The sequence below is a fragment of the Condylostylus longicornis genome, unplaced genomic scaffold, assembly GCF_029603195.1.
Source record: "Condylostylus longicornis isolate FDR11 unplaced genomic scaffold, ASM2960319v2 ptg000051l, whole genome shotgun sequence".
Taxonomy (NCBI): domain Eukaryota; kingdom Metazoa; phylum Arthropoda; class Insecta; order Diptera; family Dolichopodidae; genus Condylostylus; species Condylostylus longicornis.
In genome coordinates, this window is record NW_026578020.1 from 602,772 (window position 1) to 625,440 (window position 22,669).

General features: G+C 28.3%; 2 protein-coding genes across 3 annotated transcripts; one reads left to right on the forward strand and one right to left on the reverse strand.

The window, feature by feature from the left end:
* The first annotated feature begins 2,146 nt into the window (after positions 1-2,146).
* On the forward strand, positions 2,147-21,207 carry LOC129611512 (integrin-linked protein kinase homolog pat-4). Its single transcript, XM_055524694.1, has 6 exons — positions 2,147-2,335; positions 19,110-19,275; positions 19,335-19,736; positions 19,797-19,940; positions 20,005-20,172; positions 20,236-21,207. Exons 1-6 carry the CDS (start codon positions 2,247-2,249, stop codon positions 20,611-20,613), a joined length of 1,347 nt encoding a protein of 448 aa, XP_055380669.1. The 5' UTR covers positions 2,147-2,246; the 3' UTR covers positions 20,614-21,207.
* Positions 21,119-22,233, reverse strand: LOC129611513 (RNA binding protein fox-1 homolog 1-like). 2 transcript variants are annotated; one of them, XM_055524697.1, is made up of 5 exons: positions 22,106-22,233; positions 21,599-21,868; positions 21,470-21,523; positions 21,315-21,407; positions 21,119-21,258 (listed from the first exon to the last, which is right to left on the reverse strand). In XM_055524697.1, exons 1-5 carry the CDS (start codon positions 22,190-22,192, stop codon positions 21,196-21,198), a joined length of 567 nt encoding a protein of 188 aa, XP_055380672.1. In that variant the 5' UTR covers positions 22,193-22,233; the 3' UTR covers positions 21,119-21,195. The 2 variants fall into 2 exon arrangements, with proteins under 2 accessions (XP_055380672.1, XP_055380671.1); XM_055524696.1 differs by having other exon boundaries at positions 21,240-21,407.
* Between the last annotated feature and the right edge of the window lie 436 nt (positions 22,234-22,669).

The window sequence follows — 22,669 nt, forward strand, 5'->3', positions numbered from 1 at the left end:
TATTCTAGGAGAACCTCACATAAACAACTGTTTTTTAGTTTTGAATGGAAAATATTTTGAACTGGTAGTCTAGATAATTGTACTTCTATTGGGTCTGTCCACTTTTTTCATCTTTCTTTCTCACAATTTAAACTTTTGAATCGGCTATATTTATTCCACATTGTTCATTAAAAAGTGGATTCTTTTTTGTATTCTCGTATACATATGTATTTAATATAAAATTTTGAAGAGAGAAGAATATAAGAAAAATAAAAGGGAGATGAAAGAAGTTTATTTAAAAAAGAAAAAAATAGGTAAAACAATATTTTTAAGTTGTTTTTCAGTTTGGTATACAATTTAATTAGTTCAAAATTCATATGAATCGTTCAAAACTCAATGAGTAAATGAGTAATCCGAGCATTATCAAACTGAAATTAACATTAACTGCCAGATGTTGTTGTTCTCTTTCCTTGGAAAATTACATTCCGCTTGTGTTAATAGTAAACAAAAAAAAATTATGATTTCGGTCGTAAAATTTTCGTGAATTATAAATGAACTTTAAAAAAACAATGAACTTTAAAGGAGAAAAAACTTTGTAAGGAAAAAGAAGAATATAATTCCAAATTGTTGTTCTCATTTAAAAGAGCAAATGGAAGTTTCCCACAGTATGTATGTGAATATAATTTATATTAATAATTTAAAGAAATATTTTTTTAATAGTGTTAAATTTAATTCGTAATTTTAATTACAATTCGCAAATTTTAATTATAATTCGCAAATTTCTCAAGTTTTAATGTTGGAAAGAAAACATTTGTTTTTGTTTTCTATACTAAATTTACTTCGAATTACATACATAATTTTAATAGAACCGCAAAAGCAAAATTAGTTTGTGTTTGATAAAATGTAGCATACATAATATTTTAAATTGGGCTTTTTTTATATAATTACATTTTTACTAGAAGTAATGAAATTAAAGGAAAGTGGATTGGAATTATTAATAAAGAAGTTTGCATTTCAAACATTTCACCAAATAGTACTATATATTCAGAAGATTTTGAACCAAAATATTAAAAGATTATATGGTAAAATTTATGTAACGCCAGATGCTGCACCTACTTCTCAGGTAATTAAAATTTTTTACAGATAATAAAATTGTTTTGTTAATTTTTCTCTTTATAGAGTGAAGATTTGGTCTAAAAACAAATATATGAGGACGTACCGACGTCGTTGAATACAGTAAGTAAAATAAAATAATATTAGTGTGAATTACTTATAAAATATACTTATGGTTTTAGAATTTTCAATTAAATAATGAGGGAGAACACGACAACATACCATCTCGTATTCCAGTGAGTAATAATCAGCATATTAATTAATATTTGCTAAAAATTATATTGTTCTACAGTCATTAAAATACATACGCATGTATTTCTATTTATTGTTATTAATATTATTTAGAGTTGTTCGGTAAAATTGTCAAATAAAACGGATAATGTAAAAAATTTTTTAACAAAATATGTCAATTTTAAAAGTTAATGAAATATTGTGATATTAAAATCCTTATAGTCATTTGCAATTTATAAAATAGATTTATTTAAAAAAAATTTATTTTTTTACAGATATTTAAAATGAAAAAATATTTTGAAATATCTTTTAGTTTTTACTTTAAAAAAAATTTAACTTATTCTTCCTTAGATTAGAAAATAAAAACCCACATGTTATGACTTTGACAATGCTCGGAGCAAAGAAAGGGACAAATTGAAAACATTGGGCTTCATTGTTTTTGCAAGATGCTCCTTTAGTATTTCTGATCCATCCACGTTCACCTAAAAAAATTTTGGATTCAAAAAAGAAGACAGAAATTTCATAACTACAAAACTACAAAATTAGTATGTATATGTGAAAGAGAGACGAAAAGTAGTATGAAAATTTAAGTAATGAAAGAAGAGGAAGAGTAATAAAAGTCTGGTTTTACGAAATAAATTCAATCGTTCACAAAAATTGAATTCAAAAACTACAAATTTAGTATATTATTGGAAAGGAACGAAAGCGTACGGATTGCTTGTATTACTTTCTTGTGCGGAGCCGTAAAGCAAATTTCGTTCAATATAGTTATCTCCACCATCTGAAAGATGTATGTATCACTCATTATACAATTTTAATTAACATTTTTTCATCTCTATTGATTACACATGTAACACCCCCATGACCAAAAAGTAAACCTAAACAACTTTTTTTTCTGTAAAATAAAAGTCTTCTGGAGAATTATGGAAGATATTTTTCATTGGTGTAGAGAAGGAAACGCGATCCAGATGAGATTATGGTTAGATGAAGTTGAACATGACATGAATCAAGGGTAAGTCCATTGATTCAATATAAAAAAGTTTTGCATATTTGTACTAAGCACAAAATATGTGCATACATACATACATACATAAAATTCATATGGCATAAATGTTTTTAGAAATATGTGAAGTAATGTGTGATTTAAGTGGGTGTAAGAAAAATTTTGAATTTTTTAAAAAATTCTTTTCAAGAAAACTGAAAAAACATGTTTATTTACCTACAAACATATGTACATATTTACGTGCAGTGTGTAAATATGCATAAATGCTCAAACGGACATGCAACAATTTTACCATTTGAAATTGAGGAACGTGAAAATACCATTTTAAAGGATTTTCTATTGACATCTTGCGCAAAATTTCTATTATGGTTGCATTTTGCCGTTCGACTTGGAGCAATACAAGCAATACAATTGTCCATAAAAGATTTTACCTTTGACTTTAATTTTTGTATATAATAATACTGACTTAGAATTGCTGATACTTCTTTGCTATTAATATGTCCTCTATTATGCATATCATGTATTTCTCTAAGCATTTAGGAGCTAACAGTAGATTTAAGCCATTTTGAAAACTTGTATAAAATATTATTTTTCATAAAAAAGTCGCCATATTGTTGCTTTTCAAGAATGGTTGATATCAATTTGCAAAATTCATCATTCTTTTGAGCTATTTCTAATCTTTGAAAAATACCTGATTCAATTTTTATTACAGCGGAGCATTTGCTTAGCGCGTCAACATGTCGCGTTGAGGTTCCTGATTTATGAAGAACAGTACAATCAAATTCCTGCATCATTATAGCCCATCTGGCAATCCTGGTGCAAATATTCTTTTTATTCATAGTGGCTTGAAAAGCCTTGCAATCTGTGTATGTATATTGTAAATTTTAAACGTAGTAAGTATGGTCTTAACTTTTCCAAGCATCCTACAATGGCCAAGACTTCGTGTTCATAGCTAGTTTAATTCTTTTGTGCCGGAGAAGTTTTAAAATTTAAATATAATACAGGATGAAAATCAGCGTTATGCTTTTGTAATAAAATACCGCCGTAACCATCAAAGCTGGCATCCGTGTGAAGCTCAGTGTCCAAATCGGGATTAAATAATTTCAAAACCGGTTCTTTACAAAGTAATGCTTTTAATGTGTGAAAAGATATCAGTTGTACTTCCATAAATTCGAAAACTGAGTTTTTCAAAAGTTCGGATAATGGTTTAGCAATAATTGCAAAACTTTTAATGAATTTCCGGAAATAACTCGTCAATCCAAGAAAACTCTGAACATTTTTAATAGATTTTGGAACAGGAAATGATTTGACTGTGTTAATTTTTTCTTCCGAAGGTTTGATAAAACTGTTTTCGATTACATGCCCAAGAAATTTTATTTGCTTATTTTACAATACACATCTTTCCCATTTAAATATTAGGCCATTTGATTTTGCTTTATTTAGTACGCTTTGAAATATCTCTATGTTTTCTTCTTCGTTTTTGGTTGGAATTATGAGGGCATTTATATATACGATTACTAAATTTGCTTGAATTAAAGTTTTAAAAACAGTGTTGATAAATTGCTGAAAAATTGAAGATGAATTGCAAAGTCCGAAAGGAACTTTCACAAATTCAAATTGTCCCTCTGGAGTAATGAATGACGTGTATTTTCGGCTTTTTTCGTGAATATCAACATGAAAAAATCCATTTTTTAGGTCGAGAGTTGTGAATATAGAAGCATTGTACCGTTTTTCTAAAAGTTCTTCTATTAGAGGCAAAGGATATCTATCTTTTATAATTTTTTTATTTAATTTGCGATAATCCAAACAAAGTCTGCTACTGCCATCTTTTTTCTTCACTAAAACAATCAGCGACGTAAAATCGGGATTACTTTCCTTAATTATTCCTTTATTTAGCCAATTCCTAATTTCATTTTGTACTAAGTATTTCTCGTTCCTTTGGGGCCAATCTTCTTTCTTTTTGGTTTGGATTTTCATCTTGAGGAATAAGTTTCATTTCGATACAGGATTTTGATACTTCATCTGGTTTGTAAGATTTTATTTGTTCATTGATAATCTTTCTAAACTTTGCATGTTGTGAATTGATTGTTATATCATAATCATCTGAAATATTTAAACTTTCTATATTAATGTTGAATATGTTACAGTCAAAATCGAAATTATAATTATCTTATACTGGATCGGTTTGTATAATTTTTAGATTTCCTTTCTCCAACACCAAAGTAACATTTTCTAAAAAGTTTTTCCCCAAAATTATATTGTCTGTAATCCAGTCATTTGATACCACATGAAATTTAATTTTACGCTTTACAGATTTGATGTCAATTATAACAAAAAATGATCCCAATGTTTGTAATGTGTTGTCACCAAAACCTCTAAGAATAATTCCAGGTTCTTCGAAAGATGATATTCCTAATAAGTCTTCTAAGAATTCTGCATTAATGATACATCTCTTCCGGTGTCGATAAATGCTTTAAAAGACATTTCATTTACACTTATTTCAATATGATGATTGCTATTGTTTTTAATACGATTAACATTTCTTGTGGTGTTAGTAGATACGAATTTTTTAGGACAGTTTGAAGATGTGTGCCCCAAATTAATACCTTTTTCTTTATTAGGACAGATTTGAGAACTGTGCGAAAGCGCACCACAATTTTTACACCTCATATTCGATTGGTTTGGTTTTGCTTGATTAGCATTATTGAAAAACGAACTAGTATTTGCAACTGGATCGGTTCTCGTTTTCGAAACATAATTTTGCTAAGCACTTTTGATGTTAGAGTAAACTTTAAATTTTATTTTTACTTTGTCTAAGCTAGTGGCTTCAAACAATACAGTTTTGTTGATGTTGCTATCTGGTATACCATTTATAATGTACATAACTAAAGATTCTTCGTCTTTTGTTGCCTTATGTGCTAAAGATTTCATTTCGTACAAATATTTGAGAAAAGTTTCAGAAGCTTGCTTTTTACTTTTCTCGAGTGCTCTGTGAATTTTTATGCAAGAAGCAGGTTTTTCAAATTCATTTGCTAATATATCTTTTACTGTTTTATAAGAACAAGCGTTAGAATTTGCTTCAATAGCTAATTTTGCAGCACCTTGTAATAATTTACGGACATAAAGATATTTTTGGATATCATTCCATTTACACATTTGCGAAATATCTTCAAATTCTTGAATCCATGTAGCAAAACTTTTTCCTGACTCTACGAAAAATTTTTCAAGGGCATCTTCAAAGTCTCTGAAGGTAAATTGATTCTGTTCGGCCATACCTATTTTATGTGTACTTTTCTCGACTTCACTATTCTTATGCTTTTCGTTGCTTTCCTTCTCGTTACTTGCTTTACTTTCGTTATCACTTTCCTTACTTTCTTCTTTATTGTGAAAAACCTTACTTGCTTTGTTACCCTCCTTATCCTCTTTTGTCTTTTCGGAAACGGTGATGTCGGTTACATTTTTTGAAACGATCAAATCTGTTTTCAAGTTATATTTTGTTGACAAATTTCTATTTTGTAAAATATGTTGTAGCTGCTTAATTGTTAACCTCCACAAAGGTTCCATAAAATATGTATAGAATTATAAAAACCAATTTATATGTGCCAATTTAAACTAGCGAAATTAATTTTTTTTTTTTTTGGACTTTTTAGAAATTCAAAAATTCGAAACAAAATTTTAATTTTAGATTTTCAAAAAAAACTTAATTATTTTATACTTTTCATAAATCTGCCCGTTGAGTTAATTATACATAAATCACATTATAGATAAACTGTTATATCTTCAAAAAAAATATATTCTAATCGTTCATAACTAAGCACATGTAAAATTATTATAAAAACGTTCTAACTGTTTTTTCTAATTTTGTATTACTTCTAACACCATTTTGTGGGTATTTCATAAATGTTCAAATAAAATATATGTACATAATTAAGTAAATGTGTTTTTATAACATTTTATTCATAAAGTATTCTGATTATCAAGAGATATAAGATAATAAGCAAAATTATTATTTAACAAGTAAAAACGTTTCAGTCGGTATAAACCGATTTAATTATAACCTGCACCTTTCGTTGTTGTATAGCAATTACTCAAACCTGTGAAACCATTCTATAACCTGTAAAACCATTCTGTAGAAACTTCACGGATATCTGACACGGAATGTGACTTTATTATTTTTCCAAATATTTAAAATTAGCTTTTGGACTTGTATGGGAGCCACTCGAACCTGTCAAGCAATTCCACCAAAACTTCAGAAATATCTTTGACGTTTTTTAAATTATGTTTTTTTTTGTATTTATTTTGATGGTTTTGTGTAAAAGTATTAAAATTATTAACAACTGAAAATCTATTAAATTTTTTTTTAATGAAGTTTTGGAGATATTAATATAATGGAACATTTAGAAATATTAATACCGTGCATAAAGAAATAATTAACTTTATTAGTTATTTAGTTAAAACAATAAATTATTTGCTTCTCAGCTTTCATTTAAAAAACTTTGCATCAATACAAAACCACAAAAAATTTATGCTCAGCTGATATAATATGATGCGCATATGATGCGTTTTTTGACATTTTTGGACACCAAATTTTAAAGTATTACCGTATTGATATATTTTCGTACAGGATTTTTACATTATTATACATCGATGCTGCATCGATTACTTTCCGATTATACCCAATATTTTTTAATAAATGTAATGTGTATATATTAATATTACCTTATTCATGTTTGTGAATTACATTTATATTAATTTTATGATTCAAAGTTAGAGAAGGACTGATTTTTTCCGCAGTGATATAAAAAAAGCCTACTGTATACCTATTTTTACTGAAGTCGGTCTTTTTGACGAGTGAATTTAAAGACAAATTTTTGTAAGTCTTTTCATTTTAAATTAACAGTTTTTATTTACAGTTGTTTTCAAAAAATTTTTTACATGTAAACTCTATTTTGGATGCGTATTTTCCACATAAATATTTGCTACATTTAATGCAAATGTTATTGGACCTATTTGTTTTTACATAACCCAATTTGGCAAGTTTTTCGCATATTTGTATTTTGTAAAACAAACACTGAATTTAAACTTGTATTTTGTTCGTCGCCATAGTCATTGCCCAGTTCTTCGGCCAATTGAAAAATAAATTTCTTCGGAGATATTTTTACTCCAGTGGTCTCCAGGTTAGACTCTAAAGTCTAACCCTCCTTCCAGCAGGTTGTAGACTCTAATAAATATTTCATTTTGTTAGAAAATTTTTTACACCTTTGAAACGGCAAGCTTTTTATAACTTTCTATAACTTTATTGACAGTTTAGTTTGTAGTTGACATTTGACAATGTACTATTTGGCTTGCGACATTCTTCCTGATACGACATTAAAAATTAAAATTTTTATAAGACAAGTCTAAAGCACATACTTCAATAATGATAGTTCATTCTAGTTAAAAATTCTAGTCAGTAGTAAAAAATACGAATTGAAGTGATATATGTATATCAACTTAATCAGATTTTATTTTTCTATTGAATTTTATTTTAGCGTTATAAATTCTATTGAATATCGCGTTTAATAAATTGTTTCTTTCGTTTAAGTTTTTTTTTATTTATTTATTTTTTAATAATATTTTTTTTAAATCATTATTTTTATCTTATATTTTTATAAACAGTCTTTAAGAGAAATCAAAACGCGACGGTTTATAAAATGAATGTGGTTTTTTGTTTTTGAACATATTGTGCATACAAATATACAAAATATATTAATATTTAAAAGTATATGCATACTTATATAAATAAACACATAATATATATTTGCAGTTAATAATATTAAATTTTAACGTAAATAATAAATTTTATTGAAATTGATTGCAATCACGAAAAAATTTATTTTTTTACTAAAAACTGGTTATAATGACGAAATTTTATTAAATATTTAAAAAAAAAAGTGAAATAAACAAAAACAAAAATTAGATCAAAATAAAGTGTATAACAAAATTAAGTATTAAAAAATAATAATAAAATTTAAAAATTGCAAGAATTGTTCAATTACTGGCAATAATCATAGATTAAAAAGCATAAATAGTAATTATGTTTTAAAAATTTAATAATTTAAAATAAGTTGATTATATGATAAAATTAAAATAAGAAAAATATAACAGTTTTCACTTTTCATTAACTGTTATACAGTGAAAATTTTCATATAATTGTGAATTGTAGCTCGTCATTTAAAGAAGAATTAAAAAAAGTTAAAAAGAATTAATTTCACACAAAGTAAATATATCAATAAAGTGATATTTTAGCAAACTGTTATACTATACATAATTTATTTAGCAATAATATAACTGTTTTATTTGACATATTATATTTTAATTTTTATTACCGTAATTTTATACAATAACTTATAATTGTGCCAAACATATAACAATATTCTCATAACAGAAAAAATTTTACTATTTTATAACACATTTTTACAAAAAATGAATTACATACGAGTATTAACAAAGTTAAGGCATGTCTTATTAATTACACATTGTTGATTTGTATAGGTATATCAATAAAAAGATCAAAAATGTAATTCAATTATAAATAAGCTGCCAAAAGAGTAAATTCATTTCAATAGAATTTATAACGTCTTTGGTTATTATAACGCTATTAACTTGAATTGTGCAAAGCATTAAACATAAATTTTAGTAAAATACAAATACAAATCCTCCATTAGTGATTTTCCATAAATAGCACTCTTCGCACTTGTTTCCTCTATAACTTAAAACGATTTCACAAATTCTAAATGTGCACAAAATTTGACAATGAGTTTGCAAAAAATATGCATTTACAGATATGTATGTAAAGTAAGACTAAATGTATGTAAAGTAAGACTAAATGAACAGTATATGTAAAATAAGACTAAAAGGAAAATTCAATAATCTGACTCTAATTAGTGTTTATGCACCCACTGAAGATGACGAAGAAATTAATAAAGATGTTTTTTATAATAAATTAGAAGACGTTTGTGGAAGAGTAAATAAATATGACACCTTAATGATTATGGGGGACCTGAATGCGAAAATTGGTAAAGAAGATTTTCTAGAAAATGTGGCAGGCCGTCATACATTACATGAAGAAACATCACCAAATAAGCTTCGACTTTGCCAATTAGCTGAAAGCACAAATACTTATATTATGAGTACATACTTTAACCACAAGAAAATTCATAAAGGTACGTGGAAAATCCCTGGGACGAGTAATATAAATCAAATTGATCACATCCTGATAAATAAAAGAAGACTATCGTCGTGTGAAGATATTAGAGTATATAGAACACCCAACTGTGATAGTGACCACTACATAACAGTAGTAAAATATAAACATAGAATAAGTAAATGTGGACGAGTGGCTAGAACACGACAAAAGAAATGAGATATTGATAAATTAAAGAATGAAGCCTACAAAGAAAGATATAAATGCGTATTAAATAATTTTATTGAATCTATTGAATCTAATGCAGTTGAAGAAAATGTTGACGAAATGTGGAATAATACCAAAGACGCTATTATACAAGCTACCGAAGATGTTATAGGTGAAAAACAACATAGACGAAATGAAGATTGGTTTGACGCAGATTGCGAGAGAGCTATAAACGAAAAAAATGATGCGAGAGTTGCATGGATGCAAAGAAAAACTAGAGCGGCACAAAATGAATATAATTCAAAGAGAAAAATAGCTAGTAAAATATGCAGACGAAAAAAGAGAGAGTCAATAAGAAATAGATTCATACAAATACAAAATGACTTCAATGAAAAAGAAACTAAAAGGTTTTATAAAAAGTGTAAACAAGAAAGACGAGCCTTTCAGCCTAAATTGACGAATATAAAAAATAAAAATGGAATAATGTTGTCTGAAGAAATGGAAATATTAAACAGATGGGAAGAATATTTTAAGGACATGCTAAACCCAAATGATGATGACGAAATAAACATAGAACACACAAATAATATACCTGAAGTGCAAGGTCTAAATGAAATTGAAGAACCATCTTATGAAAATATTATTAGCGCAATACAAAAACTTAAAAATAATAAATCATCCGGACAAGATAGTATCACTGCAGAAATTATAAAATCAGCCGATGACACACTATATAGAAGAATATATAAAATTATCATTAAAATATGGAATGATGAACAGATACCCAGTGAATGGAATATTGGTATAATTTTACCAATTCATAAAAAAGGGGCTAAAACGGACTGTTCAAATTATAGAGGAATAACTCTATTAAAAACTGCTTATAAGATATTAGCAAAGGTAATTGCCGAAAAATTGACAATCTACGCAGAGCAAATAATCCCAGACTATCGATGCGGTTTCCGGCCAAACAAATCAACCATTGACCAAATATTTAGTATAAGACAAACAATGGAAAAGTGCGCTGAATTTAACATGGACTTACATATGCTATTTATAGATTTTAAACAAGCTTTTGACTCGGTAAAACGTGGTATAATAGAAAATATTTTTGACGAATTGAGAATACCTAAAAAACTGACGAATTTAATAATGATGACACTGCATAACACAAAAGCAAAAGTTTTGGTACAAAAATCTTGTACAAATATATTTGACATCACATCTGGAGTTAAACAAGGAGACGAAATATCAACCATCATATTTAACCTGACCTTACAGTACGCGCTCAAGGACCTACATATCGAAGGTAATATATTTACGAGGCCCTACCAGATTTATGCTTATGCTGATGATATCGCCATAATGTCAAGAAGTAAACGTGATTTAATTGAAATATTTACAAGGCTTGATCAACAGACTCGAAGAATTGGATTGAAAATAAATGAAAATAAAACAAAGTACATGATAGTATCGAGATCAAATACAAGAAGAGTGGCGCAAAATATTACTATTAATGACTACAATTTCGAAAGTGTGAATAATTTTATATATCTGGGTGCACAAATAAATTCAAATAATGATATCCACAAAGACATAAAGCATAAAATATTGACGGCCAATAGAGCATACTATACAATTTCTCATCTATTGGGATCAAGATTACTATCAAGACAATGTAAATTACAGATATATAAAACAATCCTGAGACCAATTCTAAGTTATAGTTCCGAAACTTGGACATTATCACAAAGTGATATAAATGGTCTAAGAGTTTTTGAACGAAAAATGTTGCGAAAAATATTTGGGCCGAAAAGAAACGAAAATGACGAATACGAAATTAGAACGAACCAGGAACTGATGGAATTAATTGGCAATGAGGACATTATTGGATATATAAAATCCCAAAGACTGCGCTGGGCGGGGCACTTATTCAGAATGAACTCTGATAGAGCTCCAAAAAGAATTTATGACGCAAGGCCCCTACTCAACAGATCTAGGGGCAGACCGAGGTTAAGATTTAAAGACGATGTGATAAACGATTTAAACAAATTACAAGTTAACAACCTAAATAACGCAGTAACGGACCGAGCAGAATGGAGGCGGATAGTCAATCAAGCTAAGGCTCACATCGGGCTGTAAAGCTACCAAAGAAGAAGAAGATGCATTTACAGAAGCGCTGTAAGCTTGAATTGTCAAGCAGTACGCCACTTAAATATCTATTCCTTATGGTAAAATTTTGTCAGCATTTGTTTGGATTTAAAAATACCTAATACTGTAAAATACCATAAATAATTAGTTTGCTTATTGGCGTTTTAATCGTACTAAGTTTCATTTGACAGCTAGTTGTCATCCAATGTTCATCGCAGGGGTATAGGTTTCGGAATAAAAAATGAATCTTGATTCGACAGTACGCTTACAAGTTTAGCTGATGTTTGTATTGGAGGATTTTCGAAAATCCAGTTCTAATTTAGATCTTAATATTAACCATGTTTGATAAATCAAATCTTTAGCATGTAGCATTAAATGTTTACTACAATAGAATCAAGTTCAAAAATCATAAATGCTGTAAAAATATTTTAGTTTGGAAATATCACCATAAACTCTTTAAAGTGAAATAAAATGTTTTAAAATTATTAAATTATTTCCTTTAAAAAAAGCACTTTTTTTCTTAATGTTAGAGGACGAGAGAATGGAAAGCTTGAACATCATGAAATGATCGAATGTGTGACGAGCGCAGTATATAATAAATCTATATAATAATCTATTTTATAGATTATTATATAGATTTATTATTATATAGATCTATTATATATACTCAAATAGACACATTCATGAAAAGGGATTACACCGTCCTTGCAACCATTAATAATAACATAAACCGTAATATGTAATATGAATAAACTTTACTTTGACGTATTAAAAGAACCTTTTCGTATAAAAGAAAATTCTTTTCGAAAAAAAGTGATTATGCATTTTGATCAAGCCGAACAAAAATGGATCTACAGAATATAATGAACGATGTTAGGAGGAAATTTGATCCAATAAAGCTGCGGTTTAAAAAAAATAAAAATGGTAGCATACTAAAGAAATCGGGAATTAATAATTATAAAGGCGAGCTAAGCAAAATCTGTAGTTAAGAATTGTGTTCTGATTATACAGTCTCCCTAACGAAAATTAAAAACGTACGAATTAGCTTTACACTATGAATCTGATGCGGAAATGTTAGGGGATATTATGGCTCAGGCTTCTCATATAAAGGAGTCTGATAAGGTAATAGTAAACAACAAATAAACGAAGATGATTATGTGTTAGAATGCGAACATGATATTTTTAAAAACCTGATGAGCAGATATATTAATAAGTAAGCTTAGGAGTCATTTCATCGGAGTGTATATCCACGCTCTAAAATGTGCTCACTGCAACGGCTTCGCACATTTTAAATAAATCTGCACCACTAATTCTAATTCGTGGTGCAGGTAAGTGTGGCGGTACCCGAAATAATCTTGTCAGATCACCTTGTTATTTCAATGCTCATTACTTCGGTATTCGTTACTGTGATGTTTATTACATTGAAATTTCAATACTAGTTACTGTGACGTTTACTACATTGAAATTTTTATCATTGTACGATTTTTTCTATATTTAAATTCTGTTATTTATTTATATTTAAGTTCTGTTATTTACGTAAGTGTAAATTTGAAATTTGATTAGAATAACGTTAACGATACATAATATGAAACTGAAACTAATTCCTAAAAAAAAGTTGGATAAATTAATTTTTCAAGAAACAAATTATGCATGTTTTCGTTTTCTCTATAAATTCATTCGGAGTACACAAAATATTCTAAATATATCAAAACGAAAAAATTTTGTAAACGAATTAACAGGTATTAATGAAAGTACGTACTAATTTTGCTTAGAAAAAAAGATCCGCTCCTGGTAAAATTATGTCACCCTAAGTAATTTTAGTTTAAAACAAAACAAAAACAAATGTTTTATTTCCAAAATTGAAACTTAATAAATTTCGAATTATGAATTACACTTTACACTATTAAATAAATGTTTCTTTTAATTATTAAAATAAATAACATTCACATGCATACTGTGGAAAACATTCATTTGTTTTTTCAAATGGATAAAAATAACTAATAACTCTACACAAACTACTCTAATTTTTTAAAAAATATCACAAAACTTTCTTTGTTTACTTTTTACAGCAGTGTCGCTTTCTTTTCCAAAACGACATTTAATTTTTTTAAACATTTAAAAAAAATTTGACATCTAATGTCAATTTCATTTTGACAATACTTGAAGTTTTTGGCTCAATGTGTTGCTTTTGATACGATTTTTTTGGGAATGCAAGCGAGATAGAAAAAGTATTCTCCTTCCTTTAGTATTTCTATTTTGTTGCATATATCTAACAGGCTACCGAAATAGTGCAGAGAACTGAGAACTTTACAAAAACAATTCCTAACGTTTTATGTTTTCAAAGCATTCCTGTTGAATTTTCTTTTTTTTTGTGAAATTTTTGAGTACTTTTTATTAATTCTTTAGTTATTTTTTATAACTAAAGAAGCATCTTGCAACCAAAATGAAGCCAAATTCTTTCTGGTTGTCACTATATAACATAACTTTGTTTAATTTTGTTTTTTTATTTTTAGTCTCTTAAAAATATGTGTAATTTACACATTGTATTTTTTTTTAAATAAAACATATTTCAGAAAATGTTTCAAAAAATATTTTTTCATTTGAAATATCTGAAAAAAATCAAATTTAAACAAACTCATTAATTTTTTTTGTCTTTGAATAAATTTATTTGATAAATTGAAATTTAATATACATACATATTTTTATATTACACTACCTTACCGCGCTTCTTTTTTATTGTTTTATTTTTTTTAGAAGTTTTTATAAAATAATTTTTTTAACAGTTATTATTAAATATCTTATAATTTTTCATTTACAAACTGCACTAATTTTAAAACTAAAATCATAAAACTTCCTTTGTTTACTTTTTGCACCAACTTTTCCAAGAAAAAAAACAACATTTGGCATTCAATTTTTCAATGCTTAGAGCAAAGAACGAGGTTTACCTCAAGTTTTTGGCTTCATTGTGTTTTTTTTTCCGATTTCAATTTTAAATTTTGATTAAAAAGAATAGGCCTTTTCATAAACTCAATATATCGCGATATATAGCCATAACTGCGCTACATTTATGTTCATGTTGCTAATTTAGTTTGTTCATAAACATTGCTAACCTATCGTAAAAATATTTTAATTGTCATGGCTAGCGCAGTTAAATCAGCTGTACTTTTTATACCCTGCACTTCCTGAAGGGTATATTAACTTTGATATGGAGTTTGTAACTACTTGAAGGAGTCGTCTCCGGTATGGACATATATATATTCTTGCTCAACGTCAAATTCTGCGTCGAGTTAGACATGTCCGTCCGCCCGTCCGTCCGGTCGCACGATAACTCAAAAACGAATAATGCAATCGGCACCAAACTTTCACAAGTTTTTTCTTTTGTGCCAAGGATGAACCCTATTGTAATTGAACTAATTCGGACAACAGGTTCGGGTAGCTGCCATAAAACTCAAAGAGTTTATTTTAAATATTTCAAAAACTAATACAACTATAAATATAAAATTTTGTATACATGTGTCCAATTATATTCTACACATGCTCTAAAAATTATAATGGGATAGCTGCACCGGTTCGGGTGGCTGCCATACAACTCCAACAGCAAATTTTTTATATTCGGAAAAATAACAAAATCAGATTCATGAAACTTGGCAATTGTGTGTCGAGTTATAGGTCAGATATATTTCTGAAGTTTTGGAGGAATTGCTTGACAGGTTCGAGTAGCTATTTAAATTTCTATATTTATATAGCTACTTATTTTAAATATTTGGAAAAATAATAAAGTCAGATTCATGAAATTTGGCAGTCGCGTGTCCAATTATAGGTCAGACATATTTCTGAAGTTTTGGTTGAATTGCTTGACAGGTTCGAATAGCTCCAATACAAGTCTAAAAAGCTTATTTTAAATATTTGCAAAAATAATAAAGTCAGATTCATGAAACTTGGCAGTCGTGTGTTCCATTATGGGTTAGACATATTTTTGAAGTTTCTATAGAATGGTTTCACAGGTTCGAGTAAATGCTATACTACAACGAAATATAATTCCGAAATATAATTCTTCTTTTTTTATTGGTATGAAAAGAAAATTTCCTTTTATTCGGAATAAAATAATTTTTTTTATTTTTTTTTTTGCTAATATATTTCGTTATATATAAAGCTGATTTTCTTCTAATTAAAACAACAAACAATAAAAATGGAAATCTATTAAAATTAGGAATATTATACCTGACTTAATATAATTATCTACCTGACTTAATCTAGAATTTGATTATTTATTTATATATATATATATATTTTTTTGTTATTACTTATAAACTAATTTATACCTGTTTTAAACCTTAAAACTGGTCAAATAATTAATTTAAAGAGCCAAGTAGCCGCGTTACCTTCGTCCGTGTTCAGTAGGCAGTCCTGTTTGATTTGTATATCTGCATGCTTTCATGAACTTCTCTCCTGAGTTTTCCTTTCACCTTTTTTAATACCTTTAAATTATCTTCCGTGATTGTGTGATCCGTTTCATCACGACTTAACGATGCCGAGTCCATCAGTTCCGAAACTGGTGTGTCTACCAAAAATTCAAAAGGAAGGTGAGCAGTTCAGGGAGATCATTTCCGCTAACGGCGCCCCAACATACAAAATTGCGAAATTGATTTCCGTTCCTGTTCTATTAAGAATAGAGAGGAATTTATAAAAAAAATAAAGGCTTAAAAATTGGTCCTGTTGAATTAATGGTATGGTTCGATGTCAAAGCGCTCTTTCCCAGTGTTCCAGTTAACCAAGCTCTTGATTATTTGAAAGTATGGTTATCAACACAAGCAGGAGAAACAGAAAATTGGAGCAACAAAGTAAAAGAATACCACAAATTAGCAAGACTTTGCATGGAGGAGAATTACTTCGAATTCAGAAACGAAATGTACAGAACAACATCGGGAGTATCGATGGGCAATCCACTTTCACCATTTATCGCAGAATTACTTATGTCCAAATTGGAAAAAAGAATGGAGGAAGATTCTCTGATGCCTAGAGTATGGATGCGGTATGTTAATGACGTCTTCGCGATAGTGGACAAGGAAGAACTGGAGAATATAAACAGATGCATCAACAAATTACATAGAAACATTGAAGTTACATTTGAAATTGAGGAAAATGGAATGTTACCTTTTTTGGACATACTGGTGACAAGAAAATCTGAAAAAATTGGATTCAAGATATATAGGAAGAAAACAACAACACAAAGATGCATTCCAAAGGATTCGTACCATTCAACGAGACATAAAATGGCGGCGTTCAACTCTATGATCCATAGAATGCTAACCACACCGATAAACAGACACGACTATAGATCAGAAGTAAACTTCATTTTGGACACGGCTGTGAAGAATTATTCTACTGAACGTATTAACAAACTCATTAGGAAGAAAAAACGAAAAATTGAGCAGGAGAATATGAGCACATTGTTTAAACAGAACAGGATATTGGAAGAACAAGAATAACATGGGCATCTTTAAGTTATGATCATCACTGTACAAACTTGATAAATAAACAACTAAGGAAACATAATATTTGGACATCGGAAACCAAAAGTAAATATCAACTTAGGAGCTTGTTAAATTCGGCTAAGGATAAATTGAAGATACATGAAAGATGCAGAGTTTACAAAATCAATTGTATTGCGATAAATTTTACATAAGACAAGCGAAGAGACCCGTTACAACAAGTGAAATAAAACGTGCAAGGAGAGTAGGATTTAACAGGATTTTCGATTCTATGGTTGCAAATCACATTTATGAAACGGATCACACAATCACGGAAGATAACTTAAAGGTGTTAAAAGAGGTGAAAGGAAAAACAGGAGAGAAGTTCATGAAAGCATGCAGATATACAAATCAAACAAGGACTGTCTACTGAACACGGACGAAGGTAACGCGGCTACTTTGCTCTTTAAATTAATTATTTGACCAGTTTTAAGGTTTAAAACAGGTATAAATTTAGTTTGTAACTATTAACAAAAAAAAAATATATATACATAAATAAATAATCAAATTCTAGATTAAGTCAGGTAGATAATTATATTAAGTCAGGTATAATATTCCTAATTTTAATAGATTTCAATTTTTATTGTTTGTTGTCTTAATTAGAAGAAAATCAGCTTTGATAAAGGGCGTATGTAGCGCACGAAATATATTAGCAAAAAATAAGAAAAAGTATTTTATTCTGAATAAAAGGAAGTTTTCTTTTCATACCAATAAAAAAAAAGAAGAAAGACATATTTTGTTCATGAACACAATACTGCGAATTCAAAATAGCAAAAGTTTTTACATAATTGTTGAAAATATATTGCATATGTATTACATTATTGTTTCGCAGTATTGTGTTTATGAAAAGGCCTAATATGTAGAATAACTAGAGCTAAAAATATTAATCAATTTCCTCCACACAAATAATTTCCGACACCCCTTCCATTACCAATAATATGTTTTAAGCAGACCGTTAAACTGTGTTTTTAAAAATAAAATATGAAATAAACAGAAACGGTTTTTTCATGACGTAATAAATAGAAATAAAATTACATTATACTGTATTTAATAAAAATAGAGCATGACATGACATTTGAATATAAGTTATATATTTTCTCTTGAGTATTCCAATGCAGAATATTATATACAGATCTTTGCATACTTAAAGGCGCAGTTTCGCGGCCTCAAAGGGGAGGCACTATAGATCTTTATCCTTTGTTATTACGGTTGTGCAAATCTAAAATTTACAAAGGAAAACCGACGTACATACAGCTTAGGTACTTACTAACATATTGTGATAATTCGCGACAAAATTTTTTTGAACTAAAACTGCTGTAGAAGCACTGATTCTTTTGAGCTTGATTGAATTACGTTCCCTAAGTATGTAATTATAGAATACAATCGATATTAGATTTTTTCTAACAGTTTGAAAATAATGCATGTACATACAGAAATCTTTTTATAGATGTCCATAAATTGCTATAAATTTTTATATGTGCAAGAATCAATAAATAAATATCTAAAAAAGAACTATTTTTTATTTTCAAATTTTTTTTTCGGCAATAAAACAATCTATTTCCATAACTAATAAATCAATTTTATATGCTGACATAATTCTATTTTATAAATATTAATAAAAACTTTGTGATGAAAATATTCGTGTGAAATTTGTCTGATATTATATAGCTCAAGTAAAAAACTATCGCAATGTTTTCGGCATTTTCAGAGACGATCACGGATTTAGTCCCCTTCACTGGTGTGCAAAGGAAGGACATACGAAACTAGTCGATATGCTACTTCAAAGAGGTGCTAGAGTAAACGCTACGAACATGGGCGATGATATACCTTTACATCTTGCTGCAGCCCATGGTCATAAGGAAATCGTAATCATGGTATTATCGTAATCAATTTTGAAATTAAAAAAGAATAATTTGAATATCAATATTTTTAGTTATTAAAAGAAAAATCAGATGTAAATGCCACAAACGAACATGGTAATTCTGCTTTACATTACGCATGCTTTTGGAGTTATGAAGATATTTGTGAAGAATTAATAAATTATGGTGCATTAGTGCTGCTGGCCAATAAAGATGGTGACACTCCTTTAGATAAAGCCAAACCGGTTCTTGCAAAACAATTACATGATTTCGCCGAATCCAACGGTCAGGAATTAAAAAAAATAAGCTTCAAAGACCAAAGTTGGTTGGGTTTAAAAACCAGATCGCGTGATGCAACTCTTTCTAGATTTAAGGGAATCAATGCTACTGATCTTGATCTTCATAGCAAGTTGGCGGTGAGTTCATCCGGCGAAACTTGGCGTGGTCGCTGGCAGAAAAACGATATAATTGCGAAGGTTTTCATAAAATTTAAATTTTTTTGTAAAACATAATACATAACATTTTTTTTAATTCAGATATTAAATATACGTAATTTAACTGCAAGAATTTCAAGAGATTTCAACGAAGAATTTCCAAAATTAAGAATTTTTTCGCATCCAAATATATTACCCATAATTGGGGCCTGTAATACTCCTTTAAACCTTATTGTTATAAATCAGGTAAGATTGGAATTTTTAATTTTTTTGTTTTTACATACAAATTTTTACTTGTTAAACGGTCTAGTATATGCCTCGTGGCTCCTTGTTTAATTTATTACATGGTGCTGCAGGTGTTGTTGTTGACACTTCTCAAGCTGTTCGATTCGCGCTTGACATAGCTCGGGGAATGGCTTATTTACATTCTCTGGAAAAAATTCTTCCAATTTATTATCTCAACAGTCACCATGTTATGGTAAGTAGGCATATAAATATGTTTGTTCGAAAAACCTTTATTATTTACGACGTTTAATTATAGATTGATGATGATTTAACTGCTCGAATAAACATGGGAGATGCGAAATTTTCTTTCCAAGAAAGGGGTCGTATTTTTCAACCACAATGGATGGCTCCTGAAGCCTTGCAGCGTAAACCTGCAGATATAAATTGGGAAGCTTGTGATATGTGGAGTTTTGCTATTTGTATATGGGAGCTCTCGACAAGGGAAATTCCGTTCTCTGGTTTTTCGCCGATGGAATGTGGATCTAAAATTGCCTTAGAAGGTCTTCGAATAAAAATTCCGATGGGAACATTATTTCATTTGTCCAAATTAATTCAAATATGTATGAACGAAGATCCGGGAAAGAGACCAAAGTTTGAAATGGTAATCCCAATTTTGGACAAAATGAAAAGATAGAAAAGATTCGTATAACTAATCTATTAGTTACTTTAAACTTACTCAAGGTTTAAAGTAATTTTTTAACTATTTTAATATAATTTTAACACAATTTTAAATATTAATCATTTTAAATTATATGTTGCCACTTCAATTTTTGTTTAGAAAATTTGGAAAAAAATATGGGCTAATGATATCCAATGTAAAAATTCATTAATTTTTGTAGTAACGGTTCCCAAAATATTTTCAAAAAATTTACAGTTCAGTTGAAATGCATTTTAATTTTTCAATAGATTTCAATTCTCGAATCTCGTTTAATAAAAACTTCAAAACTTTCTGGCAGAATTGCCCGAAATTGCTATTTTTTTTAAATAAAAACGGTTTAGTAGATTGCTATAATTACTGTTCACTTTATAACTGATTTTGCTTATTTGAAGAGTCCGTATTTAAGAAAATAACCGTAAATAGTTATTTTTCTACAATTTAATTGCTACATATATATTTTTATTTATATAAAATTCCAGTAAATTATTGAACTTTAGTATGTTTTGTTAAAATATTTTTTCTGTAAACTAATTTGCTAGTTTATTAAAATGAAAATAACTAGAATTTTTTATTCCTGATTAACCGATATAACTTAAAATTTTTTATAGTTGCGATGTTGACCTATTTGTGAAAATAAACATAAATAAAATAAAGTAATTTAATAAAAATTGTTTTACTTCAATTTGTCGTCCCTCAATTTCCATGCCATCTAAATGTAACCTTGCTCTCTCTGCTTCCGTCCATTTCGAAAATGTTATGAATCCAAAACCCTGAAAATATAAATTTTAGTAACATTAAAGCAAAAAAAAGTATACTATGCATTTTAAAGCACTTTGCTGCCACGATCATTGAAAATAATTTCAGTTTCGCATATCTCTCCAAAACTCTACAAAGAAAAAATTTAATGTTTTTACATAAGTATGTATATGTTATTGTTAAATGCTGACTTTTTTTAACTTACTGCGAATAACTTGCGAAGTTCATAATCACGAAAACGAAATGGAATGTTTGAAACATGTAAGCGCTTGGGTAAAATAACTCTGACATTTTGAACTTCACTTTTTTCTAGAAATTTGTAAATTTCAGAAATAAAAAAAATATAAATAGGTATATAATAATTTAATATTAGGCTACCTGTTCTGCACGTGTGGCTTTCGTTACAGCAAATTATGGAATCATGTTTAAACCCTTTATTGCAATTTCCAGTTATTGAATTAATATCAATATTTATCTATAAATAAAATCTAAATGAATATAAATATTTGACAGAATAATAGTTTCAGTCGGGAGTTATAATGTAGTAATGTATGTGCATATATATATATATATATATATATATAGATTGCACACTGATTATACACATTATTTTTATAAAAGTTCTATTAATTAATCGTAATATCTTGATATGAAGCAGAAAAACTATTGAAATACATATGTAATAATTAAAAATTCCTTTACCAATACTTACCCAAATCTGAAAATTAATAAGGAGCCATTCTTCGTTAAGTTCCTTATTTAAAATATTTTTTCGAATATTTTTATCAATATTCGACATTTTTAATAAAAAAATTTACTACTTATTTAGCTGACAAAAATTATAGTTCCGCAGTGAATGTATGTTCAACTCCAGTTAATTTTATTCTTTATTCCAGATATGAATAAAGAATCAATTCAGAAAACAGCCCTCTGGAGGACGATATTTTCATTTGGACCGTGTCTTTGATTTTTCAACAACTCTAAAATTTTTTCTGTTAGTGAAAACCAGTAACTGAATAGCAAACAGCAATTGAAAAATTAAAAAAGTTAAGTACATTATACCTATGTACATATATGTACATACGTATGTATATATATCATAGTGAACATTCTTGAATTTTCATTTACAACTTTTCACAGTGGAGATCGCAATCTTTTACCTTGCTTTAAACATATTTCCAACTGTAAACATGTTTTTTTTTCCAAAAACTACAAGCTTTGATAAATCAAAACAACCTTAAACTGAAATATTTATTGAAATAGGTATTCACGTGCA